At 41.0% G+C, this 21,556-nt stretch overlaps 1 protein-coding gene across 1 annotated transcript in view; it reads left to right on the forward strand.

Annotated features, from left to right (window-relative positions):
* Positions 1-6,804: 6,804 nt before the first annotated feature.
* The window catches only part of ITGA8 (integrin subunit alpha 8), a 130,396-nt gene continuing 115,644 nt past the window's right edge, over positions 6,805-21,556 (forward strand). Inside the window, exons 1-2 of the mRNA XM_063303582.1 lie at positions 6,805-7,140; positions 10,572-10,696. Coding sequence (XP_063159652.1) covers positions 6,914-7,140; positions 10,572-10,696 — 352 coding nt within the window. The 5' untranslated portion in view covers positions 6,805-6,913. The remainder of the gene's footprint in view (positions 7,141-10,571; positions 10,697-21,556) is intronic.

Below are 21,556 nucleotides of genomic sequence, written 5' to 3' on the forward strand. Positions count from 1 at the left end.
CAAACAGTACTGGACATAAAAAAAACCCCAGTCAATATCTTTATTCCACCATCTTACTGAAGAAGCAGATTGTGCCATGACAGTCATTGATCAGTCATGAGGTGGTGATTTTTTTGTATTCTACCCATGGTGTGGGAGGCTATCAATTCCTGACTTTTACTTTTTAATCAAAGGGAAAAAGAATTTAAAAAATCTCCAATGGCATGATCAGGGTGAGTGAGCCATGGTTCTTTTGAGTCAAGAAGATCTTACCGACACCTACCCCTTTCTGCCTCTTCTCCAGCCTGCTTCACCCCAGTGGCCATGGGAGGAGTAAAAAAAAGAAAGAGGGATAGAGTTCCTAGAAAACCCCCATTTCTATGGGACCTTCCTCAGACTTCATCTCTTCTAGCACCAAGGAATAAACAGCAAACCTTGTAAGTAATTCACACAAAAGGATCAGATTCATCCTCAAAGACCTTGGGTTTAGAGGGACTAACACTAATCACATTTAGTTCAATGCGGGGGGGGGTGTTAATTAATTGAGCTGGGGGTGCTCAGAGCACATTAACTTTCATCCTTTGCCATTTATGGGTGTGAGGGACACAGATCTACTTACTTTTGTTTCCCCCCTTCCCAATTGTTTTCCATTCAGTGGCTAATCCTGCCTCTAAGGCAGTGCTCCCTATTTTAAAAAATTCAGTCATTTCCTGCCTCCCTCACCCAAGCAGAGAAGGAAAAGAGCAGGATTAGTGTGGTGGAAGTGTGGCATTTAGAGTAGAAAACATCTCCAAACCTCCAAAGGGGTAGGTGTGGGTAAGATCTTCTTGACTCGAACCATGGAACCAAGTATTTTCCCAATGACATTTGGCCACAAAGATCAAGTTGAGGTCATCTTAAGCATCCTTTAGACACTTTTAAGATCTTTTAGCGATCTGGAGATAGAATAATTCTCTCTTGTTTGGGTTATAAAGTGGCCCTCTTCCCTCCATAACTTGCAAGGGAACAAGGTCAGAGACAGGGCTAAGATCTTGATTTGATTGTGTTTGTGTGTTCTTCTGGGTGGGCAAGCACCCTGTAAAATAAACTCAGACCTCTGTGGGGAAAGGTTCTGTTTGCCTTGATCAGGGCCCCCTTTGGTGATCTCCCCCCTCTCACACTCTTCCCCACTTGCAGAGACCCCCAGGCCTTCCTGGGAAAGGTTTCCTTCCAGCGATAACAATTGTCATTAGCGTAATTCCATGGGGGGGGTACATTGTTTCTTTTCCTGCTTTATTTGGATGTGCTGCTGCCCTCTCCCTCCTGTTTGCAGCAATAGAGGCTCAAGTTCATCTTCCTCTCCATATATCACAGCTACAGGCTTATTTTCTTAGGAGAATGAAATGGTTGTTTACAGGAAAGGACTCCTGCTGCTTCTACTGCTTTCCTGAACAGATTCCCCAGAAATCTTACAAAAAAATTAAAGAAAAAAATATGCTTTAAAAAAAATCTCTCAAAAACACCCATTCCAAATTTGCTGGACCACAAATTCCATCATCACAAACCAAAAGGTTTCCCAGCCTTAATGGATGTGGATGCTGGATATTGCAGTCCAGCACAACTGGGCAGCACCTGCTTAGGGTCAGTTGCTCAAGAAAGCAGACAGCATCTATTGGCATCCGAAGTGACTGGTGCCCCTTTCCATGTTTTCTTCTGGTCTCTTCATACATCACCAAGCCTGTGTAATTTTGTAATATGTCACAATGGTACACCACAACATTTCTTTCTTTTTCTTCCACCCTTCTCATTGAGTTTAATGGAAAAAAAATTGCTTGTGGAAGTTTTTTCAAAGACAAGAATAATTTCAGGATAATTTTCATAATGGGGTGTAACCGTTTTGTATGTTCCTTAGCTACAGGATGGCCAAAGGATGTGTGTGAATGTCCTACCTTGGATTCTGCAACTGTCTTTTTTCTTTCGATTAAGTTCCGAGGGAAGACATTAGGAGAAAATCCTTTCACAGGAGAGAGAGGGATGGAAACTATGCAAGTTGCAGGACTATCTGCAGGGTAGAGCCAGAAATGGCAGGATGGCAGCCACTGGTGCAATCAAAGCTCTGTCTGTTTTTATGAGCATTGTGTGTGCAACACACATAACAAAAACAGGCAGAGCTTTGATCTCACCATTGTCATGGGCCTCTCTGGACTTTTTTTACTACACCTTGTGGACACCCATGATGAGTCATGTCCACCACCTTGCCTCCATATAAGTATGTTGAAAAGAAATCCTAAAGCAATTTAACATATTCTGAGAAGAACAAATTTGAAAAATCTTTGCCATCTGTTTTGGCTGTCAGTCCGTGTCTTAGCCTTATAAAAATTATTTTTGTTGCTCTAATTTACAAAAGGGAAAAAATGAAAAAGGACTGCAAAACACACACAAACACACACACACATAAAGAACAACAAAAACCAATGAAACCAATACCCATATATACAGTATTGCAATTGATGTGAAAAAGTGAACCAGATTTTGAACATCAAATGAAACCTTACCCGTCTGGATTCATATTGATCAATCTTTCCATTATGTCATTTGAGGGTCAGATTAAAGGCTGAGAGTGAACACCTTTGTTAAACTGAGGATTCTGAATTCAGAATGTAGTCAACATCATGGCTTTGGCTTAGAAATAAGGTAACATGATGTTGAAATATATAAAGGAAAATTATTGATTTCTCTTCCCAAAGTCCATTAAAGTACTTATTTAGAACCCTAAACAATTGGGGACAAGTTACCTGAAAGCTTATCTATCCCCGTATTCATAGACCATCTCTGAATATCTGTCTACTTTATTATCATCTCAGTGCTAGGTGAATACTGCTTTACAGATGGCCCAAGGCATTTTAAGAACTCTTAGCATGGTTTTAAGATTTTACATTGTTTTATTGTTTGCTGACACTTTTGGTTTATTTTATTACATACTGTATTATTTTTACTCCAGCCTGCCAGTTTTATCTCGTGCATTCATTATAATTATATGGTGGTTTTATATGTTTGCTTCTATTTGTACATTGTCCAGAGTACTGCTGTTGCTAGGCAATCTAAAAACGTCATAAATAGATTTAGCATAAGAGATTTGGAAGAGAACTCAGAGGTCATCAAATGCAGCCTCCTGCTAATGCAAGAGACTCATAATTGACATTCAATGGGGTGGCCCACCTTTGCATTAAAGACTCACAAAATGGTGTTCTACCACTTTCTAGGCAGTCTGTTCTCTCTCAAACAGCTGATACCACCAGGATGTTTTTTCTAATGTTTAGTCTGATCACTTTTTCTTATACTTTGAGTCTTTTGCTTTAGATTCTACTTTCCGGGACTGTAGAGATGTCTTCCATCCTCTCTTGACAGACTATCAAATATTCCAAGATGGTTATCATATAACCTCATAATTGTCTTTTCTCCAAGTCTTTTGTTGAACTAAGAACACATGCAATTTTTCTTTCTCTTTTCTTTTTAATTTTCAGCATAAATTTTAAACAAAGCAGCTCTTTTTATTCCCACTTTTTAAAAAAGTGAACAACTGTAATTCAAATGAAGATCTTGTGTTTTGTTTCAGTTGTGCTAATCTGCCATCCAGTTTTGAATTAAAGAGGATGTCTGTGACTCTGTCCCTTCTGGTCTGGGAAGGTGATTTGTTAACTTCACCCTAGAATAGCCCTACAACCATTGTGATTATGTAACAGTTAACCCTGCAGCTGATGGGAGATTCTCAGAGTAAAATATGGTGAGTCCCTACAAGTTGGTGATGACAGCTCAGGGCAGGACACTTAACCCTTGAAATAAATTCAATCTTTTTTCAAGTTGCTAGCTGTGGCCAAGATACTCTGCCTTCAGTAAGCACATTCAGCTGTTCATGTATGCACCGTACATGGTCTCCAACTTTCCTTTTAAGTCTATATTTACTCAGTTTTTCTCCTTTTACTGCTTTTTCTTTAGTTTTGTCTCATCAAGATTGTAGGATAAGCTGGTCTGGATGGAAACAGACTTGAGTCATGTTTGTTCATTTTGCTCTAAGCTATAACAGAAGGTGGGAAATGTGCATCTAATGCAGAATAGAGCCAGGACCAGGGCTTCCAGAGTGGCAAGTAATCTTGATTAGAATCCTGCTTCTTGTTCAATCTAAAACCTGGAACGTTCCCATGTGCAAGACAGATGTCCCAATGTTTTCCCCTCTTGCTCTACTGAGTGACAAGATCTGAAGTGGAGGTCTGCTCATGGTCACTTGAGCTTCCCATACAGTGGGGGACCCTGCTTTAAGAAGATTCCCCATTGCTCTCAGACTTTCATTCATTTAAAGACAAAAAGCATTAACTTCAGACCTTACCACTCAACATGGCACTTATCAGGGACTGAGAGGAATGGGATGGTCACAGAATGGGACAGTGAGAGGAAACACCCTGACAACTAAATAAGGTCTATAGCTGTAAACAGCCAAGAGTCTCAGAGCAATTTGAAGACTAAAATAGTAATAGTAGTAGCAGCAGCAGCAGCAGCAGCATAAACCAAAGCTGCCAATATATAGCTTTCCAGGTGTTGAACTCCTATCCAACAACATCTGGAAGATTATCTACTGGCCACTCTGGCTTATGTCCATTTTTTGTTCAAGCTGAGCCATATATTGCCCAACTTTAGCAGAAGAGTTTGTGCACCAGAACCTACTTCCTGAGAAACATGTGGCCCCTCTTAAGATGCCAGATATGCATATGCATGCAAGGAGTAGAGGGAAGAAGGGTAGGAAGGGGAAAGAGCAGGAGAAGAACAAGGATATCACAAGGATAAAATAAAGGAAATAGAGACAACTGTGATCAGTTAAAACTTCATTTGCATACAGTTGCTACTGGGATCATCAAAGAAAGTTCCAAAAAGGATCTAGCTAAATTCATGGAGAACAGGATCAGGCTATCAATGAGTACTGATAGCAAAAATGGAGTACCACCCTTTGCTTTCTGTGTGACACCTCATATTGGTCTACATAAGCTTTTAGCTTCATCCACCATGATAGTGGTAGTTTATAATTGTTAAATAAATTCACATTTTTAGGAATAAAGATCTGTTATCTCAATTTAAACCATAAGTGATAAAATTAAACTTCTTGAGAAATGTTAATCAGTTTGTTTGATGCTGCATTCTCCCTTGTTTGAGAATACCCATCTTAAAAGTCAACAATGGAATCACCTGCAAGATTTACATGGATGGTTACTGGTTTCTGGATACTGCCCCATCTGATGTCAGACTTGATGTCCACTTATTCAAAGATCTAAGCCTATTTCTTCTGGCTTATATGGGTCTGTGAATAAACTCTTGAAATTGTGACTGGCTTTATAAGGTAACGGTCCTGTAATAATTTGGGGTAACTAGATAAGGGGTAAAGTCGGCATGTCCGTGTGCAGCAGGATCTGCCCTGACATCTCTTTACTTGCATGATCTATTGATCCTGGTGACTAGAACTGAGCACAAATGATGTTCTGAAATTATTGGGCAACTAGGTGGACAATGTCTATGAATTTCTCCAGGGGAAGGAGAAATTCTCTAACAAATTAGTAGAAAAGGTGGCACCAACAGGAGACACTCTTTCGTGATGTCTTTCCTAGGAATTTAATTGGCACATAGAAAGCCATGAATACCATAGACCACTGGAAATATGACTGAGCACCAAAAGACAGGATATTCATACTTAAATATCTTTGCCACTGATTAAATAAGTGCAAGAACACTACTGTACACCTGATTCATGAAAAATTCTCTGAATTTCTCTTCTCCATTGGAGACAGGGGTATCCGGAGAGTATGGTAAAAAAAAGGTAAAGATGGCAGCTGTGGCAGTGTGATCAAAGTCCTGCCTGTTATTTATATGTGTCACAACACATACAAAAATAGGAGTAGCTTTGATTGCACTATCACAGCCATCATCTTGACTATTTTGACCATACCATGTGGACACCTTCGGTTGGAGGACATTTTTAAAACAAAATTCTATTTCATTAAACCAAGTGAGAGACAACTGAAGTTGCAAACTTCAAGGTCAGAAGACCTGATCTGATTTTGGTTCTTTCTTTTCTTTCATCTGAGGCATTTTGTATCACCCAGACCGATGAAGACTTCTGGAGAACTTTAAAGCTTGCATGTGAATTGGATTTGGGAGGTCCTGTTGAGGTGATGCCCTCCTGTGTATTCCAGTACATGTGCTAGGTTATCTGAGATGGCAGGGGATGAACTGAATGGTTTTGGCTGGATTCACTCATACTGTTCAAATGTGATTTGTTATTTTCCCATGTCTTAGGATGTTATGTGAATCTAGCCAATTGTGCCTTAGTCAGCAAACCAAGATAAAGCAATTTATGGCTTAAACCCTGTGAGTTCTGCCTATGCTTGTGCCATGCGTGTTTTGTTGTTTGCAGAAAAAAAAATGGGACGTAGATCATTGTTCCCATCACTCCCAGCCAGCAGTTGGTGCCAACTATGGGGGATGAGGTTTGTAGTCCAACAGGTGCGGGGGGGTTGTCAGGCAGAAGCCTAAAAACCCGCCCGTGCAAAAGCCACGACCAGAGGCGACGGACCGTTTAAAGCGGGAAGCCTTGTCCTCCGGTTCTTGCGCCGCTCCCGAATCTCACCCGCGGGAACGACACCAGGGGGCGCCACGAGAGGCAGCCGGATTCCTTCAGAGAAGCGCGGCTGGCTCGCACTTTCTGAGGCGGATGGCGTTGCGCCTCCCTCGCCAAGCCTTTGCCCGGCGGGCGGCGCGCGCAGAGCGAGACGCGGGGGCGGCGGCGGCGGCGGCGGCCAGAGGTAGCCCCGTGAGGCTCGCAGACGGCGAGCTTCCAATTCCGGCCGGCTGCTTCAGACCCCAGAGAGAGAGAGGGAGGAAGAAACGAAGCGAGGGAGCCGCTGCCAGGAGGATGTGGAGGCGGCGGCGTAGGTTGCCACCGCTGCCGACTTCGTCCGCCTGGTGCAGGCGCTGCGCGGCAGGCGACCGCGCCGTCTTCTCGCTGCTTCTGCTGCTGGGGCCGCTGGCGGGGCCGCTGCGCGCCTTCAACCTGGACGAAGAGAAGCTCGCCGTCTACAGCGGCCCCGATGGCAGTTACTTCGGCTACGCGCTAGATTTTTACAGCCCGGCACCGAATGCGTAAGTAGCGCTCCCCTTTGACGGGCGCAAGGATGTGCCTTGCTCTTTTTCGCTTGGGAATTGCAGAAGGAGGATGGATCTCGGCCGTTGCGATCCATCCACGCAAGCCACAGCGCAGTTGAGCCCTGGGAGATGCCGAGCTGAGGTCGGTTTACTGCTATGCGGAGTCGACTTACTTTTTTCCAGCTCCATCCTATGCATAGTCAGCGAAGTCGTTACTCCCTTAATGCCTATTGACTGTGACCGTGCAACGCAGAACTGCACAAGTTTGCCCGGAAACAAGTCCCTTGTTAGACATATTTCCAAGCAAATGTGCGTAGCAATGGCATTATCAGAGAATTAAGACCTGCATAATTGGGATTCCGCACCGTTAAATTCAGTAGGATTAAATTTTGAGTAGAAATGTACAGGTTCTGTTGCTAATGGGGGTTCCATAGATTAAAGCAGTGGGGGTTCTGGAAAAAACATTTCATAGCAAATAAGTGGTGGGTTTGCGCCCCCATGCAAACCAACCTTCATCTTTTGCCCAGAGTGCCAGAGAATTTAATAAGTGCTCTGATAATTATTGTGAATTTTAGTGACAATACTGATTGCACAGCAGCAAAACGGATGCAAATCCAGCACTTCCTATCTTTTCACTGAGCTGTAGTGTGGTGGGCTGGGGGCCTGAGGAGGAATCACCCATGCATCCACATATCCCTTGGCTCTGGGGAAGATCCAGTTGATACGAGTTCACTGAAGTCAGTGGAACTCCATAAAGCTGCTATTCAGCAAAGTGGGAAAGTCATAGGGGAACCTATAGGAATGAACTGCTTGATTGATGTTCACTTGCAAGCCACTTCAAACTCTACTTCAGTGTTCAGGCTAATACAGCCTTTCCTGAAAATGCACTGACCACCTAGTTTCAAAAGATCTGTACCAGCTTTCCCCAGCCATGTGACTGGGAATCTTGGGAGATGTAGTCCCCACACATCTGGAAATAACCCAGATTCAGCATACGGATTTCAGATCTATATATTTCATCTATTAAGTTGGATGGTAACAGTTTATCAGTACTTTATATGAGTTAAAGAAAAGCTGTAAAGAAAAACGGATTTCTTCTGTTTCAAATTTGAAATGCCTACAATTACCTTTATTCTGTCTGAGCAGGAATTCAGCAGGTGGCAGCATTGAGACAACCCTGGCTGATGCCACAAAAAGCTAAGCAAGGGTCAGAAGTCAGAACAGATTAGGACTTGGTGTTTTGACGAGGAGATTATCAGGAAGGCCCAGGGCTGTAGAATGCAATTCCGTAGAAGTCTGGAGGAATGCATTGGCAAACCATTTCTACACTGCTGCCAGGGAAATTCCTTAAGTGTGTCCAAGAAATCACCAGAAATTGAGTTCAACTCAAGGGAGTCTTTACCTTCACCCAATAGGTAGGGAGTCAAATTACCAGTTACTGATTTTAGAAGCAAGCAGTTTTCTACTGGTGTTGGGTGTATGGTGAGCTCTCTCCTTAGACATCAAGGAAACATTCTGTTACAAACGGTGAATTATTGTAATTAAAGTGAATGAAGAGGTTGCCTTGATGAAATCTGTATAGGGGTGAAGCCAGTATGCCTTGTCTGGTTTTTCTACTCTAAACTGCTTTATGCTTCATAAGTGAATGGATGAACCAATATCCCTGCACATGCAAATGAAGTCTGTGTGGGGAGAGAGAGAACTTCTATTTGTGGTCTTTGCTCTGTGGCATCCCATTTATACCTACAATTCACCATTGGATATTGCAGGCACAGGATGCAGAAGTGTGAATGGTGTTGCATCCCAATGTTTAGGAGTGGGCATTGACTGTAGAAAAGAGAGTGTTTTCTCAACACTGGGGAAATGAATCATGTAGGTATCTGATGATTCTGAAGATTACATTCTAATTATGAAATATGGTGGCATGGATTGAATGGACTGGATGGATCCCAGAAGATGTTAGTGTATTAATGACTGGTTTAGGGAAGGAGTCTTTTGTATCCTTTTGCATGCCCAGTACCATTTCTTCAAATAGGCAAGTTGATGAAATTTGGTGATATATAGTCCTGTTTCAAGTTGGGACTATATATCAAAAGTGAGCAAAGCCCATATAATAATGATAATGATAGTTTAATTATTGTGGGTAATATATGCAACATTTTTCTAATATTTGTTCAAGGAGCTTCACAAATTTTATCTAATTATAATCCTTACAAAAACATAAAGTCTCCAAGTTGAACTGGATTCTTGTTACTACACTGATTCATCTGTGTCATTATTATTTTTTTTGCAATAATATGGAAGTGGTTTGCCCTTGCCTTTATAAATTTTCCAACTTAGCCTATAGCCCTAAGATTTCCTGATGATCTTCCATCCAATACAGATCGGAGCCCTGCTTCACTTTTTCAAGATCAACCAAGATCAGCTACCAACTATGTGACACAATCCTTATAACCATTCTGTAAAATGTTATATCCTCTGTGTGGCAGATGAAGTGGGAAGGAATCTTTAAAGCTAAGATAAAGAGAGTGGCTTTCTTACAGAAGCTTTTCTCAATCTGGGTGTCCTCTATATTTGTGGACTATGTATATCTCCCAGAATTCTTAGCAGTGGCAGGATTTCTGGGAAATGGAATCCACACAGCTGGGAGGTCTTTGATTGTCTTCTTATCAGCTCTTTAAACAGGGACTTCTCCAATTTGTAATTCAACATCTCCAGCCCTTCAAATTTACTTTTCACCCGCTGAGGAAAGTGTTCAGGTCTCCATGATAATGTAATCCTTATAGTTGTATTGATTGTAAGATTTCTGGGATAAGGTAGGCCCTACATTTAAAAAAATGCAGTGCCTTTAAAAGCAGGAGCGGTTGAATGCATGCTTCTGTCAATGTTTTCTACATGATTGTGTAGAAGCCTCTCTCTTTTTTCCTTAGAGCGCACATTTGCTGTGAAAACGACATGCAACCATGTAGCTGTGTGCCAAAAGTAGGTCTTCAGCTCAATCACTAAAAAGTAATACATGAAATAAACAATACTGGTGGGACAGGAGCTTTTACTAACCTGGAACCCAGTGACCTGACCTCGAGCTCTGCGTCTGGCCTTCTATAAGCAAACAAATGCTCAGAGAAATGGCGGGAAAACGTTGTTTCTTAGCTCTTGATATTTCTGTAAACCTCCTAAAAACACAGTTCTTTCTTTAGTGTTTCTTGAGTGCCATAGGTTGTCATCTGACAATCTTTGCCATTTGACAAACAGTCTTTGGGATTAGAAATGAGTTTTTTGGTCTTGCTTTGCTTCTTTTCTTGACAGAGGTGTCAGGTTTTTATCAGAGAGTGGCCAAGGGCTTCTGGAATCAGACCTCTGTCCACAAAGCAACTTGCCTGGACTCTTTCAGATCCACACTTACTGTTTCTCCCTTGTGTCTTTTGCAGAGTAAGTGTCCTAGTTGGAGCTCCTAAAGCCAACACAACCCAGCCAGACATAGTGGAAGGAGGAGCTGTCTACTACTGCCCTTGGCCAGCCACGGAGTGTAAACAGATCCCTTTTGATAATACAAGTGAGTAAATTGCTTCTGGGGCACCCTCTGCATGGGAATATTCAGCCGAACTCTGTCACTGATCATTGTCTCAGGTGTGAGCAGATTGGATGCTCCCTTTAGTTATGTCAGTTTGTCTGATCTAAATCAGTGGCTCTCTGGAGGAGACAAGACGCTTGGATGTTTTATGTATGTGCCTTGTGCAAAAGTCTTTAAGAGTCCCAAGAGAAATAACATGATGCCGTGATGTCCAGGAATTGGACTTGTATATTTTCTACTTTAACAAAGATGTCTGATTATCCCTGATTAGAGTTGAAGGAAATCTATTCTATTCATCTGCCCATTTAGCGGTTAGATTTTTAGTTCACCAGTTTTTCCTCCAGATTTTTAGTATCACCTCTAGAGAAAAAATTGCTGGACCAGTTGCAACAGGCCAGGATTTGGACTTATTCTGGGAGGCATACAAGACAGCTGGAAACTGTATATACGTATTTTTATTAACTGTAAAAATGCCCTGCATATCCACAGTAGTATGGGGCTGTTTGTCCAGAGATTGATTCTGTAATACTTCAAACACTGTGCATCTCCCAATCGTTACAGGAAATGCTGCAAGGGAAGCATCTTCTAAACAAATACAGGTAGTCCTCACCTACCAACTGCCTCATTTAGTGACCTTCAAAGTTACAACAGTGTAAAAACTAATAGCTTTGCAACCAGTCATTTATTTATTTATTTACTTACTTATTCAATCATTCATTTTGTATGTCTGCCCATTTTACTACAAGTGACTCTGGGCGGCGAACAATCACAAAACAAATTATCATCACATAACAAAAATTAAAACACAGCAGCCAAGGAGGATGTTATAATCCATGGTTGTGAGAACAAAGGGGTTCAGATAATCCACTTCTGCCTTCTTTATAACCCTGTGACTCTGATTTTTTCATGTCTTCTTGTTCACATTTAATTTTTAATCTGTTGTTTTAAATATATATTTGATTTCAAGTTTTACCTACAGGTTGGTTCATCATTGGCTTCTGAAATTAATATGTGTGTAATGTTGGGATTTAGCAGCCTTCTATATAAGAAGCCTTCTGTCCAATACAAGCATAAAAGCACCCAGTGTTGCATGCATATTTCTCTCAAAGTAATGGAGGCTGGATGGAAATTAACATAGGGATAATATGGATCACATCCAAATGCCTCCCCCCACAACAGATGGTTCTTATTTAATTAAAGGGAAAACACATTTGAAACAATTTGTGCTGTTTATGTTTTCTGTTGTTTCTCTCTGTATGGCCCTCAAAAACCATTTATTGCTAGTGTCTTCTGAAACATTAAAACTGAAAGGCTTTAATTTAAACAGATCTGATTTTTAGAAGTGACAGCTATGATTCATCAAGCTCAGCTTAGGTTTTTCTGGTGCTTTTGTGAATGCAAGAATGTATCCACACTCATTTTGATGTTAGAACCTCTCTGGAATAAAGAATCAACATCAGTAAGGTGTTATCTTTTGAGTATACCAGTATCTCCCCAGGAACAAATAGGAGGCTGGATCTTAAGCTTAATTTGTCAATCGACAAGCAAAAAAGACCTTGAAGGATAAAATTGGGCCAGAAAGAATTGGTAGTGTAATTGCTACGAGCTATGCCTCAGCACATGAAATGGTTGACAAACAATGGAGTTAAATCTTAAGGAATTGTGCACAGGCTCTTGTTACTGACTCACAAAGAAACAATGGTCTTTTGCCTCCAGACACTTATGTTTTCCCATGTATAGTTCCCAGCCTTTTCAATGTGGCATCAAAATCCTCTGTGAGGAGAAAAGTAAGTCAAAGAGGTCACAGTGGGAGCCACATTTGATCAGGAGACAGGGTGATTTTTAATCCATAATTATTTTTTTTCCTTAGCAAAGTAATTTGGGACCTCCAGCAGGAGTAAAGGTAGAAGTTGGAGGGTGAACTATTGGCGAAGCTTTGAATGACCTACCATGGATTAATAAAGGTTTCTGCATCCTTTCAACTGTTTACTGATGGTGCCAGCAAAAATGCTCCCCTCCCCTAGATTAATTGCTGATATATATAAGCTTAAAGGAAAACCCAGGAATGAATTGTTGTGTGAAAGGAAGGTAGGCTCAGTCCTGGATCCAAAACAAGTTCCTGCACTGAATGTATGTTTAGGGGTATCCTGCTAATTAATTCTAAGCATATGTGGCTACCATTTTGAATCTGGTTCCAACTAGTGAATCTTAGGGGTCTAGTAAAACAAAGTAGATCCTGCAAGCCCCTGATCTACCAGAAGGGTGGTGACATTAGATGAAGAAGATTCCATATGACAGCTGGAATGTAAAGCTTATCTATATTCGTGTGTGTGCGTGTGTGTGTATGTGTGTGTGTGTGTGTGTCTGTCTGTCTGTCTGTCTGTTGGAAATAAGTGGGTATTACTGTGGTTCTGATCAGAATTAGGAATTATCTTTTGTGGCATGGCATGGAGAATCCTAAAATCTCTTTAGCAAAGAGGTATTTTCGACCATAAAGAAGCAGCCATTAGTATCTGCTGTCCTGTCACCAAAGCAGATTAATGTTGTCTCTTAGCAAACCACCATTTTCTCCCCTAAAGGCTAGCATTTGTCAAGCTCTCAGATGTGCTTTATTCAATTTTTAAAGGTTCTTTTAATTAAAAATAAATATAAAAATAGGAAAGGAAGGCTATAAGGAAAGCATCATTTGCCAGTGCTATCCTCATTTTGTGAGTAGGCCCATTTCATGGCAACCCTATTATGCAGTTGCATGTTAATTCTTGGAAGTGCTGAAAAGCTGTAGAGCCCCACCTTATGAAATAAAAGAAATTAGCCAAGAGTTTAGGCCACTTAATAGCTTTCAAAATAAATATTCTCCTGCCCACAAATTAACAAGCCAATATGTACATTCATAATTAAAATCCAGACATAAAAGAGCCAAGAAACAGAAATCTGCCCTGCAAGATGGACAGTGAAATGGATTATATTTAGACTAATCTTCACATCCCACTTCTGATACCATTAGACTGAGGTACATGGGCAAATGTCTTGGTAGAATGGAGGAGAGCTTCTGAAAGCTTACATCACTCTCTAGCCGTCTCCTGAGTCTTCTCATCCTCTGCACCCCAAAAGATCTTGGGAAAGAGAACAGGTTAGGAATGGAATCCAACTGGTTTAAATTTTTAATTAAAAAGTGAGTGCTTCAAATGTTACAATCATTTTATAGAAGACTTGGAATTACCTTTATCAAAGTTCTAGGTGTGACAAAAGGTATATAGGAAGGTAGAGGATTACTATTAAAACAGAATATTTTAGGTGCAGAAATTTGGAGTAAATTGTACATACATGTTTAAGAATAAATTCAGTCTCTTTATAAATTTATGTTTGCATAATAACATCATTAAACATCACTATTACATTAAAAAGATTACAGAAAATAGCTGCAGGCAAAAAGGTAAAAATATCAGACTGTGAATCACATTCCTGTTTTGGACTCCATTTCCAGTTTGTTCTTAAATGCTGAACACAAGACTCCTTTGAAAGATTTTTCACACTAGGAGGGGAAGCTGTTGCTTTCTCTCCCCTGTCCCTGATTATGTTAGCTTTTTGGATAGTATATGGGTCTTCTAATCTTTCCATGCAAGGAAACTGCACAGCAGACTTGGATGAGTTTCTCACTTCTGTTGCCAGTAATAACAGCCATGTAGTCAGTGGACCAGCAATGGGAAGGAGATAACTTTCTACAAGTGTTTTTCTTGAAAAAAAAAACAATTATGCATACATCTTGTATCAATTTGAAATGATTGCATTTTGCCTTGGAGTTTCTCAGCAACCTTTTTCTTGCATTAGGATATGCACAAATCACCAAAAACTTGAACAATCTCAGCCAAATCTTGTGAGATCTCGCCACAATCTCATGTTGGGTGAATTCGTGAAGGGTGGGGTATTGCTAGTGTAACAGTACTCCGCCATCCCAAGTGTTATACAGTGCAGTACCAACTCATTCCAGTAGCAGTCATTAGCGATCAAGTAGCAGTCTTTGCTGGATCAAAGCTGACTCTGTCTAGTTGAGTATCCTGAGTCACACAGGGGCCAGGTGGATGCTTCCAGTAATCCCTGGGGCAGAAAAAATAGACGTTATAAATCCATTAAGAAGGCTATCTGGAACATTAAAGATTCATATAAATTGGAGCAGGTTCAGAGAAGGATAATGATACTTAGATGATTAGGAGCAGAGTCCACTGAAGAGGAGACTGAAGGAATTAGGAATGTTTAACCTTGCAAAGAGAACATTGAGGAAAAACATGGTAAGATGATTCAAGTACCTGAGAGGATGATACAAAGAAGAGGACCAGGATCTGTTCTCCATCATCCCAGAGTGCAGACATGGAGTAATGGATTTAAATTACAGGAAAGAAGAAGATTCTAGTTGAGTATTAGGAAAAAATTGTTACAGTAAGTGCAGTTTGACAATGGTACCAATTATCCAGGCTCTCTAGACTTTGATTGTGCTAAAGTGGAGGCTGGACAGCCATCTGTAGAGCTGATTTAATTTGGATTTCTGCCCAGAGCAGACAGTTGGACTCAGTAGCCTCTTCCAACTCTATGGTTCTGTTATCTTCCACTGTTGCTGTTTCCTAGGGACTGATATTTGAGACATGGTGCCTCTGATCCTGGAGTCAACTTATAGCCCAGCTGTGCCCAGACTTTTCCTTTGCAGACCGCTACATCATCATCAAAATGTTTTGCAAACCACTCCATAAGGAAATTTTTTTTTTTGCATATGTTCTCCTGAGCTTGCCAGATAAAAACCACCAATCAATTTTTGTATTCCCATGTTCCAACCACTTAATGTATAAAGAACATCACTTCACATTGGCATCTCACAAAAAGTCATTATTTAAAATTGGCAACTATTATATTGTGCAACAGTATGAGTGAGGCAAGTGAAACTGGAAGTAATAGTCTAACATCTAACATGCATAAATAAGAGGTGCATAGGATTATATCCCCCTGTTTTTAGTGGAATTTCTCTAGTATGTGGAACACAGGTTGAGAATCATCAGCAACAACAGTTTGTAGTGCCTTTCTAAAAGCCAACAGGGTCAGGACCAACTTTATGATTGTTGGGGAAGAGAAGGGGAGGAATTGTTCCAGAAGACAGGACCCATAGTGGAAAAGGAATGCCTACTAGGGTCCACTAGACACTGTTTCAGGGAAAGGACCCAAAGCATGCCTACCCTGTTAGAGCATGTGGAATGGGCAGATACCATTAGGGAGATGCAATCCTGCAAATAACCCAGTCCAGTGCCATGCAGGGCTTTATAGGTGATAATGTTGTGAGCTGCCCAGAGTCATGTACTTGAAATGGGTGGCCATAAAAGCAAACAAATAAAAACAACACCTTGAATTGTACCCGGAAGCCTACAGGCCTCCTGTAGGCTTCCAGTGGTGTTACATGGGCATATGAAGATACTCCCATAACTACCAGCACTCCTGCAGCACTGCTGCATTCCAGACCAATTGTAGCTTCCACATGGCCTTTAAGGGCAGCCTCATGTACTGTGCATTGCAATAGTGCAGCTAGATGGTGACTAAGACTTGAGTGACAATGAGCAGGGCCTCCTGATCAGAAACAGATGCAATTGGTGCACAAGATGAAGTTGTACAAAGGCCCTCCTGGCTATACTTGCCACCTGCTCTTCAAGCCACCCACAATCTTTTGGAGTGGCTGGCCTTAATAAATTCAAATAAATAAATAAATATCTTCAGTCCCAAGATCCAGGGGGCCCAAGAACTGTTACTAAATATTTGGAAGGTGTCAGCCCCACTATCTAGACCAGGCCAGGAAATCAACTCCACATGAAGGCTAAAGCTATTTTAACTGAGATTAGTTATAATAACAGAATCTTGTAAGTCTGACAGTGCTGTACCACCTCCTCCTCCTCCTCCTCCTCCTTATAGTTCAGTGTATTAGGGAGGCATCTGTCTGAGCTGCTTCCAAATATTATCACACTGTTCTAGACTTAAAAAACGTTTCAGCCCCTTTTGCCTAGGTAAAGGTTCCTGCCTATCTCTGTCAAGGTGATCTTGCTTACTCTACAGAGTAGGGTTAAGCAATTGTTCTTCCCCATCCAGGTTTAACATGTGACTACCCCCTTGTGGTTGAGACCTCAATAAGCTGGGTCAGGGCCATGGTGGCCATGGACTTCCAGAGTGCTTCTAAGTATGTTCCAGGGAAAGGCAGGATGAAGTTCCCCAGTTCTATTAGCCTGGGAAACTGCACTGCCAGCCCAGCCACATCATCCAGCAGCACAGGCAGGGAAACTAATTCCCCCCGACTCCTGCCTTCTCTCCACCTAGTTCAAGAGTCCCATCCACACACCAAATCATAATTCTCTCTCGACAGATTGTGTGGTCAGCCCTAGGGCACTTCTGAGCATCTGTCAATCTCAAGAGATCTACTTTGCAAGAACACTAGAACTACTTTTATTAATATTGGCTATAGGACCAGAATCTTGCAAGTCAGACTGCTTTACTTCCCTGCCCCTTCTACCCATGTGAATTAGGGAGGTGTCTTTCTGAGTTGCTTATGCATACCTTCTTCTTGTCTGGAGCTTAAGCCATCTTTTCCCTCTTGACAAAAGATGTAGTACAAAATAGCCTATCGCTGTCCATACCATCCACAGCACAGTATGAACTGCCAGATTCCTCCCCCCTCCAGTCTCACCTGCACTAACTCCCTGACCCCCTATTTCACTAGGGGATACAAAGGTAAAACGACAAACAACTGCCCAGAAGCCAGGTTAACCCCATTCTGTCTACACACCTGTATTATCTCTTTTTAAACAATAGAGATTGGTGCCTACCGCTGAACATGTAGGAGAAAGTTCCATCGTTTAACTATTTGTTTCTGCCAGATCTAGCCTTTTAGCCTAACAACTGTTGCTGTGTATTAGCCATCATCAATTTGGGTGCCTTCCAGGGGGGTGGAATTCATTATTCAGAATTCTCAGAAAGGGTTGTGCAGGATGGAGAATTCTGGGTGCTGAAGTTCATACATTTATATATATTTGTATGGCGGGGAGAGTAAGGCGTGCTAGAGAGAGACGGAAAGGAAAGTAGGATTTTTTAAAAGATACAGTGTTCTTGCTCTACTTTGTAAACCATCTCAGAAGCCTTTGTACTGAAACGCGAAATATAAATATATTTAAGGAAGATTTTTGTTGCTGTTCGGTCGTTAAGTCTTGTCCGGCCCTTCATGACCTCATGGACCATAGCACTCCAGGCCTCTCTCTCCTCCACTGTCTCCCAGAATTTACTCAGACTCATGTTCATTGCATTGGTGATGCCACCTAACCATCTCATCCTCTGCCGTCCCCTTCTCCTTTTGCCTTCAGTCTTTCCCAGCATCAGGGTCTTTTCCAATGAGTCCTCTATGAAGATATACAGATACTACTCATGGAACAATTTTCAGTATTTTTAGTTTAATCTATTGGACTAAATAATATTTTTAATGAAACAATAATTGGAACAGATCTATTCAGACTGAAATTTGTTTCTAGTGTAATAAGCTGATAGGTTTCTTGGTCTAGATTTATTATTTTGTAAGCTGAACATATATCATCAATCTAGGCAACAAAAACAGTTTTGAAAAATGCTATGATTATATTGTCATTCTCTGATTTGCCAGAAGGGGTAGCTAGAGAGCAACCTAAAATGAATCATCTCCCTGGTGCAAAAATATAAATTATTTAATATATTAAATACCGCATGATGTCCAAATTCTTCCCTTAAAGATGTACCTTAAAAAACTGCGAGTAGGAACTGTTTCCTCTGCATCCTCCTCCTCCTCCTCCTAGTACTGAAGCCCACAGCACCAGAGAAATGCTGCTCATTGATCCCTTTGGTGTGTGCTAAGCTGTACATTGAAAAGTACAGGTTATGCTTTCCATCCAAAGTAGGAACCCCACGTCAAGAATCAAGGAGGGGCTTGGCAAAATATAAAGCTGAGCTAAGTCAGTTTGTCCAGAAACAGAGCTGGCTGTAACAGAATCCAGGAATTGTTTAGGGAAAGAGGATTGTATATTGTGTGTCTCCAGAGGTTTAATTACACGAAAAGATTATTGACAGCGATGAGGCCCTGTGAGAGATGTAGTATGAAATAGGGTTTAAGTGTCAAAAGAACTTTTGAAAAATAATATTCTCTCACTGCTTTGGGATACCAGCAATTTGGGGGTGCCAATTTACCTTTAAAATTGAAGATAAAGTATTTAGGCCTGATTATTTTTATCAACTACCTTTTAGGGAAGGAAAGAAATAGATACAAGTTATCTTGCTTGGCCCCGGAACTTAAGGTGTATTCTTTTCCATGCCTCTGTGCACTTGGGAAAGGGGCGGGGCTTCAACTGCATAGTTGCAGTTACTGTCTTGACTTTTTGACCCCATCCCAGATGGGTGACCTTGTATATAAGCCGGAGATGGGGCCAGAGGCCACACTTAGCATTTTTTCAGATGTTGAGGACTGTAGTTGGTGGAGTCATGACGCAAACTAAGTTGGGATGTGTCATGCATGTGGTTGGAGACAGCTGTGGTTTTCCACCCGAAATTCTTTTAAAGATATTGGCACTATATTGACTCTATTTTATTCATTCCTTCAGATTTACCTCCCATGTTTTCTCCAGGACCACAAAGCTTTCCTATTGGCTGGGCTGGGAGATAATGAGCTTCCATGGCTTGGGCTGAAGCTGAATCTGGGTCTCCCCAATTCTGGTCTAGCAACTTAGTGGCTACACTACAATGGTTTACACCACAGTTTATGCTATGATTTCTATGTGTTTTCCACCTCAAGGTGGACAAGTACGTACCACGAATGGTTGGTGATCTATCTGAGGAAGGTCTGTAGGCCATTTTTTAAAAAATGGTTCTGGGGTCCATAGATAGATTGCTTACTTCTGCCAAAAGCAATAAGCGAGCTTTGCAGTCTAGGAAAGAGTCATTGCAGAAGATATTCTAGTGCACCTGCAATTTTTTGGATCTCATGTTGTTACCACGTTGGGTAAAACTATTACTCACCTCAAGGGGAATACCTCGACATCTGGAATAACTAGATAACCAGATCTGGATGATTTTTAAAATTTTTATTATTCATCCTGTGCCTCTTTTTTTAAAATGGTGGGACTAACTGAGTGCAGCCTACATACTGGGTTCCATTATTTCTATATGTTTATAGATTTGTGGACTCGTAGATGTTCTGCTAGTAATTAGTTACTGCATTGTATTAGAAGCCACTGACCGTTACAGGCACCAGGACTGCCATATCTAGAAATTACTTCCATGTGGGGACATTTTGCTACAGCTGTGGCTGACGATGGAACATGTGGCTGATGCATTTTGTATGTACAAGGAAACCTTGCTCAACTGCGTGTGTGAAGCAGCCCCAATCCTATGAGTATTTTAGGAAATATGCTAGTAAGGGGGTCAAGAAAGCCACTGATTTATGATGAGGATTACCTGTATTCCATATGTAAACTTGTTCTTTAGGATTAAACTGGTACAGTATAGTTGAATGCACAATTTTTCAAATATGCACTTGTAACTATCAAAGACCAGAACAAAAACATAACCTTGGCTAAAAGAACAAGTCTTGAATTTATTCTAAAGACTAAACATAGTATGTAGAGCTTTTTTCAGCCCCAAAAATGTTCAGTTAGTTTTTAAAAAAAACAAAATAAGGTAATTTATATCACATTATATCTACCAAATCATATTTGGATGCAAGCAGCCTTAGCAAAAATAGGGATAACTATGGTCTGATAACTATGATTTATGATTTTGTATGTTGGTGCAAACCCAGCTGATTGTGCTTTCATTCAATAAATAAACGCTGGCTTACTGTGATGTGTTAACCCAGCCTGTCTGTTCAGACAGTCTTTTCTCTTCAGACTAACAGAAATTCTCCAGATTTTCAGAATCTGCTTGTTAGTCATTTTGGTTAGATTAGGGCTACCAGTTCACCACTAAATGACAGCAAAGTTATCTGGCAAGCTCTAACACTTTGCTGCCATCTGCAGTCAAGTGGATTTTTGCCACCTAGAGTACAGCAGCCTGAAGCTAGAGATATCAGAAATTGAACTTTCTGCATGCAAAGTCTGTTTCCTGACAATGATGTTTGTTTCTAACTTTGTAGTAGTGAGGAAATTGTGTTTGTTGATGTTGCAAAGACTCAGTGAATTAGATCTAGGTTTATTTATCTATCTATCAAATGTATATAGCTGCCCGTCTAATGAATGAGACTCTTGATATTGAATTAGCATGGCTAACAATCAGCAGAGGTTCCCACATAGAGCAGGGAGCCTCTTGGTGATGACTATACATTGCAGTTGGAATAGAGGTCTAGCTTAGGGAAGAGGAAGGGCAGAGCTAGAAGGAGAAGCAGGGAGAGGCGATGTGCAAAGTGTTTTAAGCTTGAACTTGACATTTTGAGCGTGCATGCTCAAAACAATATGTATGCTTTGAGAATTTTGCTTACAATTCAAAACAAAATGTGGTGTTTGGAGTGTTTTTTTCTGAGTTGTTTTGTGAGTTTTGTGAGTTTCATCCATTCTGAATGCTGCAGTGGAGATAGTGTGTCTGCGTCTGTTTACTTTTTCTAGCCTAGCCAATATAGCAGATGGATCCAGTCACGTCCCAGTTGCTGTTGGGTTAGACTAAATGGGATGATATGGGCATGGAGTGTTGAAAGAAAAGCAGCAGTGGGGCAGATGGGCAGACAGAAGAAGAAAATTGCCTGCCAAAAATACATTTTTTAAAAGATCTGTGTTAAGGAGAGGATAACATTCATATTTTTTAGATGATGAAGAA

Source organism: Candoia aspera, chromosome 4 (genome assembly GCF_035149785.1).
Source record: "Candoia aspera isolate rCanAsp1 chromosome 4, rCanAsp1.hap2, whole genome shotgun sequence".
Classification (NCBI taxonomy): Eukaryota; Metazoa; Chordata; class Lepidosauria; order Squamata; family Boidae; genus Candoia; species Candoia aspera.